The sequence below is a fragment of the Phyllobates terribilis genome, unplaced genomic scaffold (assembly GCF_046119375.1).
Source record: "Phyllobates terribilis strain yellow unplaced genomic scaffold, ASM4611937v1 Scaffold_7__3_contigs__length_470593459, whole genome shotgun sequence".
Classification (NCBI taxonomy): domain Eukaryota; kingdom Metazoa; phylum Chordata; class Amphibia; order Anura; family Dendrobatidae; genus Phyllobates; species Phyllobates terribilis.
In genome coordinates this window covers 297,047,053-297,070,189 of record NW_027362767.1, presented here as the reverse complement: position 1 = coordinate 297,070,189, position 23,137 = coordinate 297,047,053, and the positions used below count along the sequence as shown (strand labels likewise).

Here is a 23,137-nt window from a genome sequence, read left to right as displayed (position 1 = left end):
AACAAAATCCAAAACCCCTGCAATGTATTATCGTTTCAACCTAAATCGATTCTTTTAGGACAGCGCTACCTGCTACTTATTGGGCCTGTCCTCTGCTGTTTTATTGAAGCGCTACCCTCACCTTGGCATAGTGAAAAAGGACAATACAAGAGAAACCTCCACCCTCATCTTCTTAAATGGTTAGATTTAACTTTAGAGCTGAGGAAGCTTCACTGCTTGGGTTAACATGGGTGCGGGGCCAGATGCCCTGAAGTTTAGGAGGTGTCTCTTATCGGTTAAACGCATGCATAATGCAACTAGAACCCAGGAAAGCACAACGTGAGCAGTTAACTGGTGCCTATTTACAAGTATTTGCTATGCTGGCAATGCTGTCATATGGCCAGATGATTTAAGGAGGTCTAACCATCACAAATTGTCATACAAAAAAAAAAAAAAAATCTGTAGGCAAAGACAATAAGCATAAAATATACCACTGCATATATTTAAGGCTATTCCTGTAATTAAACTGACTTAAAACACAAGTGATTCTCACAATGATCCCGCTTGAAAAGTCCAGTACTGAGGCGCTCTTCCTAGGCATCATTCCAGCACTGAGCATTTCAGCTTCTGCTCCTGCAGGGGGTGTAAGGAATGCCATCCTTGCAAAATAGATATTCCGACTGTCGTGAAATGCAATGCTTCCATAAAGTTACTTTTTCCTTGTGGACCACGTTTCTGAACAGGTTGTGAATTGTGGAGATTTTGGGAGGGAGAATTAGAAATGTTTAATTTCAACAGGACAACTCACTCAAAGCCAAAATCCTATTTTAAGCACCACTCAAAAAGTGGTCATAAAAAGCAATTTTCTCCTTCTCCGAGCCTAGAAACGATGGCAGCTTGGTAGACAGTTTGTAGCAACCAGTTCACACAACACTTTCTCGGTTGCCAGGCACCAGAACTGCACGGCGACAGATGGGACAAGTAGAGTTTTCAGAAAGCCAGCGATCGATACAGTGGACGTGGTACTCATGTGAACAGGGAAGCTTGCGGAGCTTGTTACCTTCTGTGTACTCCGTTATGCACACACTACATGTTTTCAGGGCGTCATTTTCACCATAATTACGGGTTGACAGGTTGTCAATTTGTTCTTTGGTGAGTCCCCTGGGTTGATCATCATCATCTTCATTGAGCAAAAAAAACTGGGCCAGCCTAAGAAACGGCAGAGATCCACTTTCTTCGAATGTTACAGATCCTCGGTTATTACGAGCTTCTCTCCGACCACCGGATGTTGAAACAATTTCTGCATTGGCCTCTTCAGGTTCCACCACAGGCATGGGAGATTCGACAGGCTCAGGAGCAGGAACAGGAGCAGGAGCAGGAGCAGGTGGTTGGACACTTTCTGGAACGGGGTCACTGGGAGCTTCTACTCCCACAGTAACTGGCTGAGAGGCAGCTGCTGGAGCGCCAGGCTCTGCATCGTTATCACTGTACATGAAGTAGCTGAGCTCCCCAAAACCAGTCATTATCTGCCGGAGCATGGTCTGGATGGCAACAGAGGTGGTCTCGCTCAGGCCTGTGTTAAGAATCCGACGGATTGGGATTCTGATAGTACTGACATATGTCCTGACTCCAGCTCGCTCCGACCGCGAGAAAGTGCGACGGAATCCTCCACGTTCACTCTCATAAGTGACTGTATTGTTAGGGGTCTGAGAGCGAGAGCGTGTCCTGTTTGCAATGCTATCCCGTTGACGATACTCGCCTGGTCGTACCCTCCTAACCTGAAGATCTAAAACTATGGTTGGTGGCCTCTGACCAGTACCTGTACCTTCTGCATTTTCTGGAGTCTCTGTGGGAGGAGGCTGAGGGGATGCTCTGGTCTCTGGATTTGAAAGCACTACACTAGGATTCTGAGATTCAGTGGCTAGTGCTTGTTGCCTGGAAATTACATGCTGTCTAGTTCTCGAGCTTCCCTCGGCCTCAGATGAGGAACTGCTCAGGTACGCAGTCACAAGCTGCCTGGTTCTAGAGCTACCCTCTGCTTCATCAACAGTGGGAGCTTCAACAGTCTGTGATAAACTATGTAGAGCCCTGCGAGTGGGCGGCTCCACGGGTCTATTCAGAGGTGACCTGCTTCTATCAGTCCTAGCCCGGATCCTTCGCTGGTCTGGGCTGCGGCTTCTTGCCCTCCTTTGACCTCTTTGAGGACTTGGCTCCTCTGTAACTACTCGCTCTTGTACCACAACAGGAGGTGCAATTTCAGGTTCCGGTTCTTGCTCGGGTTCCGGCTCTGGTTCTGGTTCTCGCTCTGGTTCAGGTTCAGGCTCAGGCTCTGGTTCTGGTTCAGGCTCAGGTTCAGGTTCAGGCTCAGGTTCAGGTTCCGGTTCCGGTTCTCCCTCGCCTTGACTGACAACTTCCATATCTTCAGCTGCATTGGTTTCGGATGATTGCTCACCTGGAGGCAGATTCTGATTAGCAGCGTTACGGTTCACATTTATCTCCAAACTAAACCTAAAATCTCCACTATTCGGATTGGTTCTGCTCACTGCCCTCCATGACTGGTTGCCGCGCTGGCCACTTCTTGTTGTATTTCCTGTCTGTCTGACTGAATTCAACCAGTCAATTATTGAATCACCATTGGAAGAGTCCTCAGTCCCCTCTCCTGTTGGAGCTTAAAACAGAAGAAAATGAATTAAGATAGGTTAGCACTGTATAGAAATCAAGAAAAAAAAAAAAAGAATTGCAGAATTGTAAATCTTAAATCAGAATGCACCTAAGGCTAGGTTTAAGTCACGTTTTAGGCTACAATCAGTGGCTCAGTCAGGGATTACATTTGAAGCCGGGGAAAACAGGATTTGGACATTTGCGCAGACAGAGCCATTGACCAATGATGCAGACGGGGTCACTGTCCGCTCTGCCGACATCAGTTCCGCCATATACACCTATTTGAGACGGACTCCAAGATGCAGCCTACTACGTCCTGGTGCCTGCTTCAAAAAATATTATCACAGACTTAACCTGCATTATTTAAGTCAATGGCCCCATCAGTGCAAACATCCAATTACCATTTTCCAGGGTTACAGACGTCAGCCCTGAGAGCCACTGACAGTAGGCTAAAATGCAATGTGAACCCAACATAACAATATATCAAGTTACATTAAGGCAAAATTATATCATTATGGTGGGGACCCTTTCAATTGCTCAAAAATGTCATCGAATCTCCCTGCACAATAGGCAGGAGTGCAGAGTTCCTGCACAGAGTAGGATATCTGCTAATACTTTCTACTGAACTTGTGCACTGCTCTGTGTATAGCCTTAAATGAGTTGTCTGGGACTTTAACACTGATGCCTACCCTTAGAATAGGTCATCAATATCTGATCAGTGGGGGTGCAACACCCAGCACCCACGCCCATCAGCTGTTCCCAGTGCCGTCCGGAACTGCTCAGTTGCACAGCACAGCACCAACACCTGTATAAGTGGCCGCAGCCAGGTACTGCACCTTTGTCCCCTATTTGAATCAATAGGGAACGGAAGTGCAGAACCCGGGGGTGGCTACTATTCCATTGAAGGAGCTTTGCAGCTCTGCAACTGAGCAGTTCCGGGTGCCGCTGGCACTTTGAACAGTTAATCGGCGGGTGTGCCGGGTGTTGCATCTCTCCCGATCAGACATTGATCTTAAGGATAAGCCATCAATGTTAAAATCCAAGACAACCCCCTTTAAAGAAAAGTGACATTTATGACATGCATGTCTGATATGCTCCTTCCTCCTTCCCTGTATCAGGGGTCAAATGTGTAAATTAACAAATGAGTACATTTTAAAATATTCTGTGCTCCAACTACCTCCTGCGGGTCTTAGTAATGTGCCAATATGTCTGACAATACGCACATGAAGTCAAGCTTAGACTATAATATATGGTCAGTTTCTTTAGGATCTCCAATGAAATTCACAAATTTATGTTATGTTCTGGTTTTATGCATATAGAAAGTCATGCAACAAGCTGCATGTTAAGGCCCCATACACAAACTAATATTGATGGGTTTGACCCACGGTCTAATGTGTATGGGGGCACCGGCTGACTGATGGTCAGGAGGGATGTTAATTGCACATGTTTTCTATTTCAGGCTGCCAGTCGCTTTGGTCTCCTGTAGAAAAGTCACTTTCCAATATGTCAGTCACGCGACTTTCTCAGAGAAATATGGGGGTGACGGCTGAGGTGGCTGTCGGCCAAAGCATCCTTTGACTGACAGCCATCTGATGTGTATGGCTAGCCTTAGCCTCGTTATTCCCAATAATTGGTTCCTTGTTTACAGTCAAAAGCAAAAAACTGATAAAGCAAATTCTCTGCTTTAATTTTAAGAGATCTAGACGAACTTCTGTAATCTACAGTGCATCAGCAGCAGACATCTCTATTGTCCCTAGTGTTTGCTACAGTGTCAGTAATGACTGGTGTATAAGGCTCTTTCCATATAGATTGGCTATGACAAAAGCAAATTTTGGCTGCAAGTATCCAGGTCTGTACAAGTCTTTATTCACAGAAAGTGAATGGTTGCCCAAAGAAAGAACCAGGTGATGGTGCTGTCTTTGCCACAACAAGGTATCAAAGACAGCGCCATCACCTGGTTCTTCCTTTTGGCATCCTTGTTGTGGGATACTCCTGTCTCAGGATGCAATCCCACCTCACCAGGTCTTTTGCAAATTCATCCACACTACAGTCATGGCCAAAAGTTTTGAGAATGACACCAAAATTATATTTTCACATGATCTGCTGGCCTCTGGTTTTTATTAGTGTTTGTCTGATGTTTATATCACATACAGAAATATAATTGCAATCATATTATGAGTACCAATAGGTTATATTGACAGTTAGAATGAGTTAATGCAGCAAGTCAATATTTGCAGTGTTGCCCCTTCTTCTTCAAGACCTCTGTAATTCTCCCTGGCATGCTCTCAATCAACTTTTGGACCAAATCCTGACTGATAGCAGTCCATTCTTGCATAATCAATGCTTGCATTTTGCCAGAATTTGTTGGTTTTTGTTTGTCCACCCGTCTCTTGATGATTGACCACAAGTTCTCAATGGGATTAAGATCTGGGGAGTTTCCAGGCCATGGACCCAAAATCTCTAGGTTTTGTTCCATGAGCCATTTAGTCATCAACTTTGCTTTATGGCAAGGTGCTCCATCATGCTGGAAAAGGCATTGTTGGGCGCCAAACTGCTCTTGGACGGTTGGGAGAAGTTGCTCTTGGAGGACATTCTGGTACCATTCTTTATTCATGGCTGTGTTTTTAGGCAAGACTGTGAGTGAGCCGATTCCCTTGGCTGAGAAGCAACCCCACACATGAATGGTTTCAGGATGCTTTACAGTTGGCATGAGACAAGACTGGTGGTAGCGCTCACCTCTTCTTCTCCGAATAAGCTGTTTTCCAGATGTCCCAAACAATCGAAAAGGGGATTCATCAGAGAAAATGACTTTGCCCCAGTCCTCAGCAGTCCACTCCCTGTACCTTTTGCAGAATATCAGTCGGTCCCTGGTGGTTTTTCTGGAGAGAAGTGGCTTCTTTGCTGCCCTCCTTGAAACCAGCCCTTGCTCAAAGAGTCTCCGCCTCACAGTGCGTGCAGAAGCACTCACACCAGCCTGCTGCCATTCCTGAGCAAGCTCGGCGCTGCTGGTAGTCCGATCCCGCAGCTGAAACAGTTTTAAGATAAGGTCCTGGCGCTTGCTGGTCTTTCTTGGGCGCCCTGGAGCCTTTTTGACAACAATGGAAGCTCTCTCCTTGAAGTTCTTGATGATGCGATAGATTGTTGACTGAGGTGCAATCTTTGTAGCTGCGATACTCTTCCCTGTTAGGCCATTTTTGTGCAGTGCAATGATGGCTGCACGTGTTTCTTTAGAGATAACCATGGTTAACTGAAGAGAAACAATGATATCAAGAACCAGCCTCCTTTTAAAGTGTCCAGTGATGTCATTCTTACTTAATCATGACTGATTGATCGCCAGCCCTGTCCTCATCAACACCCACACCTGTGTTAATGGATCAATCACTAAAACGATGTTAGCTGCTCCTTTTAAGGTAGGACTGCAATGATGTTGAAATGTGTTTTGGGGGTTAAAGTTCATTTTCTGGGCAAATATTGCCTTTGCAAGTACAGTAATTGCTGTTAAGCTGATCACTCTGACATTCAGGAGTATATGCAAATTGCCATTACAAAAAATGAAGCCGTAAACTTTGGAAAAATTACTATTTGTCTCATTCTCAATACTTTTGGCCATGACTGTACAAGCGGGAGTGGTGCCTCTGCTTGCACAACCGCATCAGGTGAGCAATTTCCTATATATACTCACCCTTTTAATTGATCAAATCTTACTACGCTTAGATAGCGCCATGTTTTTTCTCCTTTAGGAAATCCATTACGGTTCAGAAAGTGAATGGTTAAAATTACAAAGTGCTTGTAAAAACAGCAACTTTGCAATTCTCTCTGTATTAAAAATCTCAGTTTTCAAGAAAGGAAAGATTTTTAATTGTGTTTACTGCTCTATTGCCTAGGTTACCGGCCACTTCTGCTGTGTATCAGGGGTGGCTAGTCACCAAGGCAAGGAGCATGCGCTAATAAACCTTTTCAAATAGCTTTTAAGTGCTGCTCTGAAGCTGGGGTGAGATAAGAAATTTTGTCAAATGTGGGATATTGGGATTAGGTCACAATCATGTCCAGTGTAATAGTGTCATCAGTGGAACAAATGAGGACACACCGTGATAATAAACATCTTTCAGAAGAGCAGAGATTAATGAAACAACTCTACACCCAAATTAATTTGGTAGTGTAATAGCTATAGATGGATAATCACCTTTAGCGTTCGCTTGTACTAGCGTACAGAAAAAAACGTTCCCATTCTTATCCAGGAGAGTGGGGTGATTTTCTCTCACTTGTTATCCGTGTGTTGTCTGTGTACAATCAGTTCTTTACTCAGCAGCTATTAAATCTTTTACAGGACCATTTACAGTTTCCTGTGCTACAGAATTGTAATGTATCCATAAAATTCAGATGCCACTATGGCATGTGACTTTTTTTCCTTGCACTGTCCTATTTCGGAGTGAAATCACAACATGCGATTTTCTCATGCTGAATACAGCAGAGAAAAAAAAATTAAGCAGATTTGCACTTTACCGGCTTGCATGCGTCTGACTTATACGCTAATGTGAGCTAGCACTGAAAAACAAATATAAAATGTAAATACAAGTGACAAAACCACAACAAAGTCATGTAGTAGACTCAGCCTAATAAAAAGAACTGATTTATGAAATCCCCCCCCCCCCCCCCTTGCAATGTTAACATTTGCTGATGCTAGCTAATATGCCATGTAACTTTCCTATTTGTTAAGTACCTCTGTTTTCAGCATTCGGTTGAGGTGGTCCTTCTTTAATCTGCTGCAACCTTCTCAGCAGCTCCTCCTTAGTAATTTCCCCTAAAGTAAGAAATGAGAAAATAAGTCAAATGTAAAGATATGAACAAACAAGCAAAAAACCTATAACAGTTCCACTTCCAGATGAGACGTTCAACATTTTGCTTTAAAAAACACATAAGAATTATGTCAGGCTCATTCTGCAGCTTGTTTTTTTTGCGGGACGAGTTGTACTTTTGAACACCACCAATTTTACCACACACTGTACTTGAAAATGGGGAAAAAAATTCCAAGTGCAGTGAAATTGCAAAAACAGTGCAATTTTATTTTTTTATTTATTTTTTTTTTGGGGGGGGGGGGGGGGGGGTTCTTTTTCTTTACCATGTTCACTAAGGCTGTGTGCCCACGATGCGTTTAAAAGACGATGCAGAAACGCTTAAAGAATGCATGGTAGAAGGCCGGCCATGTTCCCCAATGATGATCCGCATGTGCTGTGCACATGCTGCGGAAATTTCCGCTGCGGATTATCATTGCGGAAAAAAAGGCGCAGCACTACCAATTATTTTGCGGAAGTGCTGCGTTTTCGCCGCCATTGACTTGCATTAGAACGCATGGATTACGCATCACTGTATATGTAGATAAGCATTCCATGCGTTCCAATGTGCGGATGGTACCCAGGTCTAGAGAAGAGGAGACTCTCCTCCGGACCCGGGTACCATAGAACCTGTAAAAAAAAAAAAAAAAAAAAAAAAAAAAAGAATAAAATAAATATATACCTTCTGGCGGCCCCAGATGCGCTCCTCCTTGCTTGCCGGCAGTTCGCGATGGAATGAAGGACCTGCGCTGACGTCATAGTCATGTGACGGGTCACGTGACGCTGACGTCGGCAGGTCCTTCAGTCTACCGCTGCCGGAAGCTGGCACGGAGGGGATCAAGACTCCGGGGCCATCAGAAGGTAAGTATAGATATTATTTTTAACCATTCTTTAGGTCACAGTATATAAATCCATGCATGGATTTATATAGTGTGACCAAGTTGACAAGCACTTTCCAAGTGATGCTAAAAATCGCTTGGAAAGCGCTTGTCAACCCGCATGCGGAAATGCCAGTGAAGAACGCTTCACTTCCGCATGTCCCTGGCAGGGAAAACGCATGTACAATCCACATGTACAATCCGCATGTACAATCCGCATGCATTTTTTTCTGCCAGGGAGATGCAGAAACGCTCAGGAAAAAATCCGGAGCATTTCTGCATCGTGGGCACATAGCCTAAATGCTAAAACTGACCTACCAATATGACTTTTCAGGTCAGTATGAGTTCGTAGATACCAAACATGCATAGGTTCTTTTTTTAAGTGATGGAAAAAAAAAAAAAAAATAAGAGGCACAATTTTTCAAGACCTGTAGAGTCTATTTTTTTGTGCTCTGGGGCCTGGTAAGGGCTTATTTTTGCAAACCTATCTGTTTTTATTAATACCATTTTGGAGTGGATACAATGTTTTGATCACCTGTTATTGCAATGTTGCGCCAACCAAAAAATTCTGTCGTTAATTTTTTTCCTTGTTGCGCCACTTACCCATTGATTAAATTAGTTTATATTTTGATAGATCGGGCGTTTCTGAAATCAGCGATACCAAAGGTGTATTTTTTTGTTTTATTTTGAATGAGGCAAAAGGGGGGCGATTTGAACTTTTAGTTTTTTTTTTATACTTTTTACTTGCTTCAATAGGAGAATCAAAACTGCGATCGTCTGATCACTGGTGTTACACACAGCAAGGTTTCAGCCCTTCTATGTATAGCAGAAATCCTCATCTTCTATGAACACCAGCCACGGGGTGGCGCTTATAGCAGATCTACAATGACAAGCACAGGGGTCTTCTGCAGAGTCCCGGTAGTCATGCCAACCCATCGGCGTCCCACCAACATGTGACAGAGGCACCAATGGGCGGAGTTTGTGACGCGCTTCCAGCATGATAATGTTAAATGCCGCTGTCAGATTGACAGCGGCATTTAACATGTTAACAGCCACGGGTGGATCGCGATTCCACCCGCAGCTGTCAGGGGCCTATGACAGCTGATCAAATCAGCTCTCATGTGCCGAAAAAGATGTGGGCTCAGCGCCAGAGTATGCATGAAATGCCGGGACACGACTTATGACGTACCTATACGTCATAGATCGTGAAGAGGTTAATCTATATTAGGCTAAATTCCTATGAGTATTTGACGAGTTTCTTTTGCATGCAAAAGACAGCGTACTACAGCTCTAGGGAAGTTTATGGGATTGACAGAACTCATGCACACTGCGCTTTTTTTTTTGAGCTGCAGAAAATGACGTGAGATGCGATTTTTAAATCTGCAACATGTCAATGTCTCTTGATAGCTTTTTGGATATATGCATTTTATTTGTGGATTTTTCTCCATAGACTTGAATGAGATGAAACAAAAATGTATGTAATCTAACCAAGACCACCAGTTTTTCAAAGCCAAGTAAGGCTATGTGCCCACGACGCAGAATTGATGTGGATTTTTCCTGAGCGTTTCTGCCTCTCTCTGGCAGAAAAAAAGCATGCGGATTGTACATGCATTTTTTCTGCCAGGCATAAGCGTTTTTCAAGCGTTTCAGCATGCGTTTTTTCAAGTGCTTTTCCAAGCGATTTTGAGCATCACTTGGAAAAGTGATTGACAAGTTGGTCACACAATATAAATCCATGCATCTGGAATGGATTTATATTGTGTGACCAACTTATGTTGCTTTAAATGCAGCATGAATAGTAAAAAAAAAAAAAAAAAAAAAAAAAAAAAAAAAAAACACATTATACTTACCCCTCCAGTGGCATGCTCTGTCATCGGCTTACCGTGGTGTTCTGAAAGGACCTGCATTGACATCATTTAGTCAGCTGACAGGTCACACGACTAAATGACGTCACCGTAGGTCCTTTGAGAACACAGGACACCACCGGAGAGGTAAGAATAATGGTTTTTGTTTGTTTGTTTGTTTTTTTTTTACTAATGGTACCCGGGTCGGATGAGAGTCTCCTCTTCTCCAGACCCGGGTACCATCCGTGCATTGAACCACATAACATCCGCATGCAAGTCAACGGTGGTGATTTAGCCACGATTACGAACAAGAAATGGTTCTGCTGCGGATTTTTCCGCATGTGCACAGCACATGCAGATCATCATTGGGAAACATGGCAGACAACTTAAGCAATTTTAACGTGTTCTCGCGGCGGAAATGCAGCCACGGAAACGCATTAAATCCGCATCTTGGGCACACAGCCTAAGGGTATGCGCACACGAAGTCTTTCAGGTGGATTCCACTCAGAATTTGCCTGCAAACTGCCAGATAAAATGAACATAATGCACAGAAATGTCAAAATGACGCTGCTGTACAGATGTTCCATCTTATGGTCGCTTCTTTTAAAGGGGTTTTTTACTACTCGGATAAACACGTTCTGAATCCTTAGGTTTCCCCCCAGTAAAATAACACTTTTCCTCACCTCCAGTGTCAGCACCGTTCCAGCACTGGCTCTCCCAGGATCACGGGACAATGTCACAATCCCTGCCACAGCTCTCACTTCCTTCGGATGTCAATTACATCTGTAGGAGAGGAAAGTGAAGCCAGCGTTGATTGGCCGCAGGAAGTGGCTCTCCCAGGAATCACAGGATATGTCCCAAATGGAATGGAACCAGTGGGGAATCTAGGTGTTATTTTACTGGGGAGAAACAGGATTCAGTAGGGGGTGTCAAAGTAGTGGACAACCCCTTTTACTTCAAGGGGTGAAGCGATTAAAAGAAATGACCTGTCCATTCTTCGGACGACTTTCGCTTGGAAGCCACCTGCTCAATACTCAGAAGTACAGAGTGGAGCCGCTGCAAGAATGACGGCAAAACAGTCGGCGATGCCTCTTTAGGAAAGCAACTGCCAGCGTTTTCCTGAAGTGGCCGGCCTGGGAAAACTCGGCAGCTGCACCAGTGAATAAAGGATGCCGTGTGCACATAGCCTAACACGATATTTCCAAAACAAAGTAGTTTTATGTATAAGAAGACATAAAAAAACAAATCACAGAGGAAAAAAACCTGATAAAGACACTTGTAAGAAACACTTAAAAACATAATGGAAAAATGCAGTTAACATAATTGGGCTGCCCCCAATTCTTCACATCAAAACTACAGGGTCTGGCTGCATCATGCGAAGATGAAATAAATGTATGATATTTTTGACAAAATATGCAAGCTCACAACCCACGTGAACAGTTCTCATTGTCTTGCGAGCTCAAAGCCAGCATGGTGCACTACAGGTAACTGTATGACAGGACACCCTATAAAAGCTTTACCAGGTTCATTTTTATTACTAGGCGACCACCTCCTCTATGAATTGTGGGTGTGTGAGTGGTTGTTTTCATCAATATTTTGCAACTGTGTTGCCCCCTCCTTTTATCATGGGGCAGCTGCATCCTGTAGTGCTTTAATATTAGGATCAGGAATTGGTAAAATATAACTTGCTTTTTCTATGATAATTCCCATGACTAATTGTGAATTCAAAGACTAAAAATTCATACCCAGTATACCTCCCCTAGAGGAAAGAGACAAATCCTGTGGATTAAATATTTAACAGCAAGTAAAGCAAGCAGGCAATACTAAGATCCTTGTTTGGGGCAATGTAACTCCGAACCCAATGCTCAACAGCAACTTAACTCGACCTGATAAGTTTACAGAATTTAGAACTAAGGTCTAAGGGGTAGCGTTTCTCCTTACGGAGAGTGACCCACCAGCTCTGGCACATCAAGGTAAGGAGGCTTATTCGCCATGCAATGCTCCTCTGGGAAATTTAATATGAAAATTGCCTCTTCAGAGAAAAAGAGGACTTGTACTCTATATTTCCCAGAGGAGCATTGCATGGCGAATAAGCCTCCTTACATGGCATGCCAGAGCTGGTGTGTCACTCTCCATAAGGAGAAACGTTACCCCTTAAACCTCAGTCCAGAGCCTCTCACCTAGCCAAATCAGTTCTCATACTTTGCACTGATGAGGGTCAACAGCCCGAAACACAGTGTCTGCAAATTGAGATTCTGATTTGGCTTTTATCCTAAGTCATATTGCACGACTCGTTAAAGGGTTGATTGTGACTTGTAGGATTGCTACTTTCAATAGGTGGCGCTATAGAGTACAAGCCCTTTTTTTCTCTGAAGAGGCAATTTGCATACTGAATTTAGAAGATATTCTTACAGGTTCAAGCGAAGCAGCGCTAAAAGACACAGCCACAATTGTTGTGATTGATTGCTCACAGTTGACCAAACTGGCTGTTACCTGGAGTTCCTAATAAATTATTATCCCTCATCAACCGATAGTCCTCTTCATTCAGGTTATTCACAAACTGATAGAAAGCTTCCTCTCTGTCCAGCCGATCCATCTGACTCTGGCGATGAGAATCGGATTGTTCAGAGCTTCCCTTCCCAGGTGAATCCGTATTTTCCATGTTGATTTATGAATGTAAAGGCGAATCTGTCTAAGAGACAAGTTAAGTAAGAAATGAGACTTGTTACATCAGCAACGATCAAGTGAAGATTTTAGCACATGTAACAATACCTGAAGTACAAGGAAATATACTAGGGAAATCTCAGTCCTCTCTAAGGATGAATACACGCCGCTCAAGGCCGGTGTTCATAGGAGATTGTGATTTCTGCTATACATAGCAGTGCTGGAGCCCCCACTATGTGTAGCACTGGCGACGGAACGATTGCAGCTTCAAGTCTCCTAAGGGGATTATTGAAGTCAGTAAAAAGTATGAAGAAAAAAAAAAAACAAACAAGTTCAAATCACCCCCTTTTTGCCCCACTGAAATTAAAATATAAACGAAAAAAGAAAAAAAAAAAAATCAAAAACGCCAGAATTACGGTTTTTGGCTGGCGTAACATTGCAATACCAGGCTATCAATAAAAAAAAATAAATAAAAACAACTTGGTGAGCAAAAAAATAAGACCTACTACAGCTGTATTGACGAAAATATAAAAAAAGTTATGGCTCTTGGAAGAAGGGAAGGAAAAAAACAAAAATGGAAAAAAGCAAGGTCATAAAGGGGAATACTATAAGGTTATGTTTAAGCTGTGTGCACACACTGCATTTTAGCTGCATTTCTTCAGTGCAGATGTCACAAAACTTGGGAGGGTTTCCTGATGTCAGCAAAGTGATTGATAATCCTGAAGTGTTGTGCATAAATTGCTTATTTGTGACTTGCAGATATGAATCTGCAGCATGTCAATTCTTTCAGCGTTTTTCCTGCATTTTCACCCATTCTAAGAGTAGGGAAACATCTGCACCAAAAATGCAAGTAAAAAATGGAGGACAACCTACCAAAAAACCCACACGACTTTCCTGCCAAGAAATGCAGAAATTTCTGCACCAAATACTTAGCATTGGCACAGACCTTTAGAAGTTGCAGATAAGGTGGCGGGTAGATCTGCAATGCTAATTTATTTGCAAAATAAAACGCAGATTTCTTCTGCGGTTTACATTTGAAGCATTGGCAGTTTTAATCTGGCGTAATCTCTCCATTATAGTCAGTATAGAACATCTGCAGATACTCGAGGACAGGCACTTGTGGTGCCGATGCGGCTTGTACAACATGTACATTCTGTCACTAACATGCTGCAGACCGGAAAAGCCATATCACAACTTTTTGTCCGTTTCGGGCTTATTGCACAACATCTGAACAAATCTGGTTACATTGCAATAATCTAATCAATGAACACAGGTACATACTTTTACTGCACAGGGTTCAGCACCGAACGCAGAGTGATGATATAAACTCAATCATTTCTAATCTGTACATTTCCATCATTAAAGGGGTTGTCCAGGTTGATCACAAAAGTCTGCAAACACTCTGTTACTGCAGATTTGTTAATACTCACAGCAAGTGCAACTCGCCGGCAGCGAGACCAAGTGGTCAGGTGACCACAAGTGTGCGATGTGCATACTCCCAGGCACATTCTGACTACACGCGCAGCCTCTCTGAATTCACTTGTATTAAGTGAGGCCGCACACGTAGCTCGGTGTTACATTGACTTGGTGGTGGAACCAGTGGTATGGCAATTCACCAAAATGTCCCAGGAGCAGTTTTTTAATAGGACAACACCAGACTGAAGGTTTCTCGTACAACTGTGGCCTAAACCTGCAGAGTCTCCGGACTTGTCTCCTATCGAGCACATCTGGGACGTCATTGGTCGGCAATAACAAAAGGGAGCTGCCAGCAGTGGATCTTGATGATTTGGGTTTCCAAGTGCATTAAGTGTGGCAGAACAGTCCAACCAGACAACCATTAATAACTCACTGATAGCAGCCAAGGCTGTAACTGCTAGAGTTTCTGCCATGTGGCACTCACTCTATATTGAATAAATTGTTGCCTTGAAAATGTTTCCATTTTTCATAATTTGCATATTATCATCATGTGTATTCATTTTAGAATTTCCACAATTTCTCCTTGGTTTTGCAATATCAATGTTGAGTATATATAAACCTTCTTTTTCTGGTCATTAGACCAACATTCAGGCCAGAAATTGTGCCCATACAATGCTTGTGTAAAAATGAGTTTACCCACCCACACAGATTAGATCAAGTTGATAAGACCAGATAAGAGGGAAGTTGGGAGGTGACAAAGCCAGACTTCAAATGTCGGGGAAAGACACGGATCGGGCAGTTTTATTTTAAACAGCAGATCTTTTTAAATGGTAAAATGGGCTAGTACGCGGACGTTAGGTTGCTCTCTTGAAGGGGCATGTCAGTTTTCAGGCTTTAATGACCGTTCAAGACTAAAGAATACCCAACAAGCAATGTAACCAGGTAAGGCGTAAGCATATGGTCGCTAGAAGACAAGACCTACAGAAATAGTAACACTAATGAGCCGTGTTCCTAGCAATACCTTTCTAGGGAGAGGCAGACAGGAGGCCTGTACAAGGTAATCATGCGTTCACACAAACCGTACTTGTTACCTCTCCACAGGCCGGGTGAGAAATGGCCGATTACTAGGGTCATGGGCCATGCCACTACAGTAAGGTGTGCCTCCAGTTCACAATATGACCGTACTGCATAGCAATAGTCATTTTTTTGTGAAAATGTAAACTTTGACCTCTTCCCAACTGGGCGATTTTCCGTTTTTTTGCACCTTCTCCCTTTCCTTCTTCCTAGACATATGATGGCTTAATTTTTGTGAAACTTATTGTAGCTTTGAATGACACCATTAATTTGATCATTTAATGTAATGGAAAAAAATCCAAGTGACGTGAAATAGCACAAAAAAATGCAATTCCATCATTGGAAAGTTTATGAACCTGTATACCGTCTGTAGTGGGCTGGGGGGGGTCCTTATAAAATTCAAAGAGTGCATACCTTGATTTTCAGGATTATTGAATGCACAGAGGCTAAACTAAAAGGAGAAAAATATCCAATTGATTATACCTTCCCAGGTGATTTAAGGGTGTGTGTATACGGAGTATTTGGGTGTGTTCACAGTGCAGTTTTTTACGCAGAATCCATCCAAAAAACAAAGTTTAAACTGGAGATTTTCCGCTTGAAAACGCAGCAAAAAAAAAACAGAAAAAAAATCTGTGTGAACATATCCTTGAGTTTTTTGGGTTTTTTTGGGAGCCTGGCTGCTCTACAAAGAACAAAAAAAAAAAAAAAACTGAAAACACAGCTTCAGATCTTGAAACACGCCTGGTAGGAAAAGAAAACTGCAAGTAAGTTCTGTGAAGTAGCTCCCAATGGAATTCGCTCCAAACTAAGCCCTGTCCAATCAGAAGGCTGCAAACAAACAAAACTTCAAAAATAACTTTTTTTTTTCATTTTATAAATCAGTAGTTCAGATGAGAATAAGAAACTTTGCAATATATTAGAGAAATTGTCTTCTGTCTCCTCCTGGACTGATCTTTCTCTCAAAATATGTCCTGGGTGAAGACAGACTTTCCCATTACTGAGATAGGAGATGGCAATTGGTGTTCATAATGTTCTATGAAAATCTGAGGGTGGAGTCAGGAGAACGTCTATCTGCCTCTAGCTCCTCCCTAGAAGAGGAGGAGCACCAGTGTCATCTCCTCTCTCACGAATGTAATCTGTCTTCACTGAAAACAGATTTTACCCATGAATTGGAAATGAAAGATCAGGAAGAAAAAGAAGCAGATTTCTCTGAGAAGATCTATTACAAAAGTTCCTTACTTTCAAGTGCACTATTGATTTAAGCCATAAAAATTAAAATGACAGTTATGCCATGTTCACACACGTTGTGTTTTTTTTCTGCAGCTAAATCTGCTGACAACTTTCCTCTGGCAAGAAAACAGCTGCGTCAAAAACGCAGGTTTTCCTGAACTTTTGATTCATTTTTTTCACTGTCATTCTGTCTCTAGGCTTTAGAAAGGTTCTGTAAAACCAAAACAAAACCGAAACGTTGCCATGTGGGGCTGAATAAATCCTTTTTTTTTTTTTCCAAGAAAAAAAATTTGGATGGTGTGCTGCCTTTGTTTTTGGATCCATGTGTGGAACAAATTGGACATTTGGGTGGAGGCTTGGCACCCGTTGTGAGTAATTAAATGGTGCTGTTATATTTTTCTTTGTGAACTATTCATGCATATACATAAAGTTCTGTGGAAAAAAAAAATCTCATTCTGGTTTTGGCATAGTGAGGGAGGTGAATTGTTCAGGAATAGTTTTACACACTGGCAATGCATTGAGCTTGTATGACACTATTTGCTTTCACACTATGGGGTCTGCCATTCAGTTTGCACAGGTATTGTTCAATTCCACACCTCACTGGGCCACAGGTATTGTTCAATCTCACACTTAGTTCAGCCAATGTTTAGAACTGTACACATCACTAATTTATTTAAACTCTCCCAATACAAACAACCATCTCAGTGGCCAAGACAAGAAGGTTAAAAAAAAAAAAAAAAAAAAAAAAAAAAAAAAAAAAAAAAAAAAAAAAAATCACAAAATAGAACTCATTTTGCCATCAAAAACGCTGAAAAAAAAATTAGCTGCGGTTTTTTTTTTCACCACCCATTACTTCATATGGGTGAAAAAACGCTGAAAGAAGTGACCTGCTCTATTTTCCAAAAATGCAAGCAAGGCAGAAAATACGCAGCAAACAATAAGCAACATGTGTGAACAGAGAATTCTAGTTCCTCATAGACTTTGCTGGTACTGCCAGACGCAGCTGAAAATTTACATAAAAATCTGCAGCAAAATACAACGTCTGATCATAGCCTTACACTTAGGAAAAAGTTCTTCAAAAACAGCTTCAGGAATTGAAAAACTCCCCAAAGAAGGAACATTTCTTGGAGTGGATCAGACTTGAAAAAGTTGGTTTTTTTTACAGCCTCAAAAAAAAATCCTCAGTCTGCACATATCTAGGAAGTGTCAACGTCACCAATTTCTGTTGTCTATGGATTAATAGTTAACATGTGGCTCCTGTTAAAAGTGCCATTGTCTGACTACGGATCTCTAATGGCACACATTGACATTACATTGTCATCCTACTGAATGTTTCTCCCATATTACTGAGTATTTTCAAAAGAAAAAGATGCGAGGCAAAAAAAATAAAAACGTTGTGGTGTCATGATGAAGACAAGGGTGAATTGTAGAAAAACAACGAACGTGTATCAAAAAAAAAAAAAAAAAAAAAAATTCGATCTGACTTCTTGTTCAGATCAATTCTGAAATGCGTTGCTGTTTTAATAAATGTTCGTGGTTTTTCTACAAAGCAGGGCTGTGGAGTCTGTAAGCCAAACCTCCGACCGACTCCCTCATACATGGCTCATGTGTAAGTGATAAATTTACTGTAGCACAGATTCATCTCAGCTAAAAGTCTAGACCCTTAGATCAGGAATAGGACAGACATTTATAGGACATTTCAGAACTTTCCCAAATTCTTATGAAAAAAAAATATTCTCCACAAACTGCATTGAACTACTGTACCCAATTTATTATATATTTTAGGAGTCGGTCCATTTTATACCGGCTCCGACTCTACAGCCCTGCTACAAAGTCTCATCTTTGTCTTCATTGTGACAGTGGCCACAACGTTTTTTTTTTGTTTTTTTTCTTCTTGCAATTGTTTTAATGAGCCAGTCTGTCGCCTTCAACGGGTGGAGCAGCTATCTATATGAGGAAAACCACTCGACTACTACTCTCATCAGTTGTGCTTTGACCTAGATCTCCACCAGGTGAGCAGATTCCATCTACTCTTCCCTGTTTATTTCCACCAGGACTTCACCATGGAGCGCTCCTATTTTCTCTTCTAGTCAAAAGAAAAAGCATAGCTCAGCTTTTAGACATCACTTTACTGTTGTGATTCCAATCGCAGGTGGACAATGATAAAATGGAAACCACTCTATAGACTGTTTCCAGGAGCAGCAATGATGACCCGGATCTGCAGCCATTATCCTGTGCATAAAGGAGGAATATTATAGTTAGGCCTCATACACGCAGGCATTATACGTGGGGCCGGACTATGCGCCCACCGTTATAAAGGAGGATTTCTCCACCATTCTCTATGTGGATCAGACAGATAAAAATACTTATGCCTAACAGAACAATATTTAAGGGAAAATATACCCCATGTGAAAGAATGCATCACCAAAGTACAGTTGTGTTGTATGCTGCCACGCAGCCTCCTATTAGGTGCTTCCATGTCAGTACAAAACTTAGTAAGAGAAATGGGAATAGTATATAAATGATTACATAAAACATAATAGATTAAAGTCATTTGTGTAAGTTATGTATTAGGTGTCATCTGGGCACTGAGTCCTGGCACTAAGGCTATGTACACAAGACTGCTTTTACTGGCGTGAATTGCATTATTTTTGAAGCAGTAGCTGCTACAGGAAAATGTCAGCAGTGTATTTCCAGAAGCGTCCTCTTTGCGGCCTTTTATTTTTTTTTTTTAATTTCACATACAAGATGGTGATAGCTTCCAAGTAGAAGCCGCCTGAAGAATGGGTCAGGTCACTGAGCCGCTCAACAGCCTTGGAAACCTAAAGTAGTAAAAATAAGTGGAAAAAAAAACGTTACATATCCACAGGAAGTAGATTTTCAGAGCCACAGTCCTCGGGATTGGTGAGGTCCCAGTGGTCAGACCCCGCGCAATTGGGAAGCTATATGCCATCTCCTATAAATACAGCTAAACTACACCAATGATTTTAATCTTGGATTTTTTATATAAGTTATTTTTTATTCAGATTTCTCGATCTTTCTAAGTTTGGTACTGATGTACAATACAAAGTTATATTGTGGTACCGTGTCAGCCAGAAAAATCTATGTAAATACTTTTTTTGCCCAAAAATGACAAAAGTATTCTTGAATTTATTGGCTAACTAGGGAAAAAAAAAAAAAAAAAAATTATATATGTATATATTATATATATTCATGCGCAAGCTTTCAGAGCACAGACACCTCTGTTATGAATTCATTTGTGTAATATTGCCTAAGACAAAAGACACAACTTTTGAGAAATGTTACGAGACATTTGTTCATGAGGTGTAAATTGTGATGCCTCCTACTAATAAGTTAGGGAGATCAAATTAGTCTTTTTGGGGGGTTTTTGTTGCAAAATGAGAGGCCTTGGGAATGTTTAATTATCTGGAGGTGTGAATTGTGTCCATGTAGTGAGTCATAAACCCAGGTGTTAGATTTAGACCTGCCATTTTTGGCAAAAGTATTCACATCAATATAAGTTTGGTGCTGAGCTGTAATAGGACATAAGAAAGGAGCAAGGGGCCTGATGGCAGCCCACCAAATAATAAAAGGATGCAGAGCCAAAAGGTCGCTATAACCTGTATGCATATATTAATAGTGTAGATGGGTCAAATGTGGTGACAGATTCTCTTTAATCTGAGATTCTTGAATTTGAGGTTTCCCATAAACGGCATTAATGTAAGATATGTGTCCAGTGCAGGGGTCTTCTGTGACTAGTACAGGGGTCTAGTATGTCCAGTACCACAGATTAGGCTGAAGGCCACAGCCATTGTGCAATCTGCCTGACTGATGTCAGACCAGACACACAGAGCACTTCCTGCATTCCTCACCAACCCATGGTCTCTTCTGATGTCACCATCCAGCTGGATTACGGCTGTTATTACTTAGGAAAACACTGCAGTCTTTCCCGATGCCTCATTCACAGGCTGAGCCGCCATCACCTCACACCAATATTATATGACTTATCGATAGCATGCTCATGATAAAATCATGTACAGATTGTAGCAGACACTACAGCCGCTGTCGGAATAAGAAGAGCTACCATGGGCGGCATGGCATTAGAGCATTTGGCGATATTCTGCACAAGAGTCCATCTGCATGAGCCAGAAAGACTGCGGATATTCCATTTAGATCTACGCACAGAAAATTTGCAGATATCTTTAGCACCAGGCACGAAATTCTCACAATTCTCACCCACGGGCTATGGAAGGTCTCCGGACCAGAAAACGACTTCTAAGGAGGAGTTTAAAATCCTTCGCCTCAATTTCTGTTGCAGATCTCACACTGTTCAATTCATTATGTTACACAGGCAGATGTTGCAGCGGATATACCCACCACATGTAGGAGACATTGTTGTGACACAGCTCATGCAGCCGAGGATCGCAGCGCAACAAGCAAATCCATTTGGTTCAGACTGACGACTTGCTTGTCTCGGCCATGGCACCTAGCACCATGCTGCCATGTAGCTGTGGTATTATACAGCGGTCTATGGCTGCAAGACCTGTGCAGTCCAAGCCTAAGGCTGTGTGCCCACGATGCGTTTTTTAAGCGTTTCCGCAGCGGCAAAAACGCTGCAGAAACGCTTAAAAAAAGCATGGTAGAAGGCCTGCCATGTTCCCCAATGATAATCCGCATGTGCTGTGCACATGCTGCGGAAATTTCTGCTGCGGATTATCAGTGCGGAAAAAAAACGCAGCACTACCAATTATTTTGCGGAAGTGCTGCGTTTTCGCCGCCATTGACATGCATTAGAACGCGCCAATTCCACAAGACTGCATTTGTACTTGCGTAATTGGCGCGTTCCAATGTGCAGATGGTACCCGGGTGTGGAGGACAGGAGACTCTCCTCCGGACCCAGGTACCATTAAAAGCTGTAAAAAAAATAAAAATTATATTCACCTTCCGACGGTCCCCGGACTCCTTCCCTGTGCTTGCCTGCAGATCACACAGGACTGAAGGACCTGCGGTGACGTCAGTCATTTGACGGCAGGTCCTTCAGTACAGTGTACCGCGAGCTGCCGGCAGCCAGCACAGGAGCGCAGCAAGACTGCAGGGGCCATCAGAAGGTAAGTATAGGTTTATATTTTTATTTTTTTACATTTTCTCGGGTCACACTATACAAATCAATGCCGGTTGCATGGATTTATATAGTGTGACCGAGTTGTCAAGCACTTTCCAAGTGATGCTAAAATTGCTTGTCAACCCGCATGCGGAAATGCAAGTGAAGAACGCTCCACATCCGCATGTCCCTGGCAGGAAAAACGCATGTACAATCCGCATGCGTTTTTTTCTGCCAGGGAGATGCAGAAACGCTCAGGAAAAAATCCAGAGCATTTCTGCATCGTGGGCACATGGCCTAAAGGTTCTTACACACAGCAGAAAATGTATCAGTCAATTTAAAACTGCAATCTAAGATTTTCTGTAGGCACATCCACAACATTGTTATGTGTATACACCAAACCATTTATTCTACTTCCTTATATAGCACCATTAATTCGGCAGCGCTGTCCCCATTGGAGCTCACAATCTACATCCCCTATCAGTATGTCTTTGGAGTGTGGGAGGAAATCCAGACAAATACTGGGAGACCATACAATCTTTGGCTTCATGTGCCAAGGACACCGCCTCCTCTGCTTCCCCGATCCCCAATGTGCTCCTATGCAAATAACCCATATAAACAGCCTCAGAGGACAGGAGCTCTACTGCCACCTGCTGGAGGGATCAGAACAAGGAAATCTGTAACTAAAGCTCCGGCAGATCCAGCCACACAGGAATGTGGAGGAGTCTCCACAACCGCCAATCACATCGCAGCTCTCATTTCTTCTCCATGAAGACTGCATTCGGATTTGTTGCCCAGAACACCACCCCCCATCTATAATAAGATATATAAAGGCGGGGGCGATTATACAACCGCCGCCCGGCCTGGAGGCACGATCACACGGAGCGGCAGTGTAATGGCCGTGCGCTGTACAGGAAGGAGCTGCTCACATGACGCCGCACAGTCATGGGCCTTCATACGGGAGCAGAGCATGGAGCAGAGCCGCCCCCCGTACACACGGCCCGAGCGCTCACCTCCCGCTCAGGGCCGCGACATCCCGCCACAATCCCGCTCCACACGGCCCCGGCTCTACATACCCGCTCCTAACACATTGGGCCTAGTCACCCCCATAAAGCCTGGGCCTCGCGTAGTTTTCCAACCGAAAGTTCGCCACACAGCGAAGCCCCGGTATGCGTGACCCGGCCGGGAAAACGACAACTGTTTTCGCTCCAACGCCTACCATAACGCTTTTTCTTAAGGTACAGACCTCAAGCAGAGCCCTCTTGCTCCGGTATCCGCTCTATTCCGGCTCCTCCGCCCAGACCTCTCCTTATTCCGCCATCTTCTCCATTGTTACGAAGGCAGCCCGGAAGTAAGAGGAAGGGGTGTGGCCTCAGCTAAGCTCAGGATGGTGGAGCACCGCGAGAGAACGCGCGATCCCCTTACGTCACGTCAGTGTGGGGGCGCCATACTAGTTGT

General features: G+C 42.9%; 1 protein-coding gene across 3 annotated transcripts; it reads right to left on the bottom strand.

Annotated features, from left to right (window-relative positions):
* Window positions 1-848: 848 nt before the first annotated feature.
* RLIM (ring finger protein, LIM domain interacting) lies at window positions 849-23,053 on the bottom strand. 3 transcript variants are annotated; one of them, XM_073641026.1, is made up of 5 exons: window positions 22,926-23,042; window positions 12,967-13,134; window positions 12,688-12,886; window positions 7,361-7,441; window positions 849-2,647 (listed from the first exon to the last, which is right to left on the bottom strand). In XM_073641026.1, exons 3-5 carry the CDS (start codon window positions 12,854-12,856, stop codon window positions 903-905), a joined length of 1,995 nt encoding a protein of 664 aa, XP_073497127.1. In that variant the 5' UTR covers window positions 12,857-12,886; window positions 12,967-13,134; window positions 22,926-23,042; the 3' UTR covers window positions 849-902. The 3 variants fall into 3 exon arrangements, with proteins under 3 accessions (XP_073497127.1, XP_073497125.1, XP_073497126.1); XM_073641024.1 differs by lacking the exon at window positions 12,967-13,134 and having other exon boundaries at window positions 22,926-23,053; XM_073641025.1 differs by lacking the exon at window positions 12,967-13,134 and having other exon boundaries at window positions 12,688-12,882.
* Between the last annotated feature and the right edge of the window lie 84 nt (window positions 23,054-23,137).

What these genes read in the sequence shown, in the direction of transcription:
- RLIM (XM_073641024.1), bottom strand. Translation starts at nt 12,856, where the DNA reads ATGGAAAATACGGATTCACCTGGGAAGGGAAGCTCTGAACAATCCGAT. An exon ending in TAATTTATTAGGAACTCCAG is followed by an intron (nt 7,442 to 12,687) that starts GTAACAGCCAGT and finishes TTCTTACTTTAG; the next exon opens with GGGAAATTACTAAGGAGGAG. An exon ending in ACCGAATGCTGAAAACAGAG is followed by an intron (nt 2,648 to 7,360) that starts GTACTTAACAAA and finishes TTCTGTTTTAAG; the next exon opens with CTCCAACAGGAGAGGGGACT.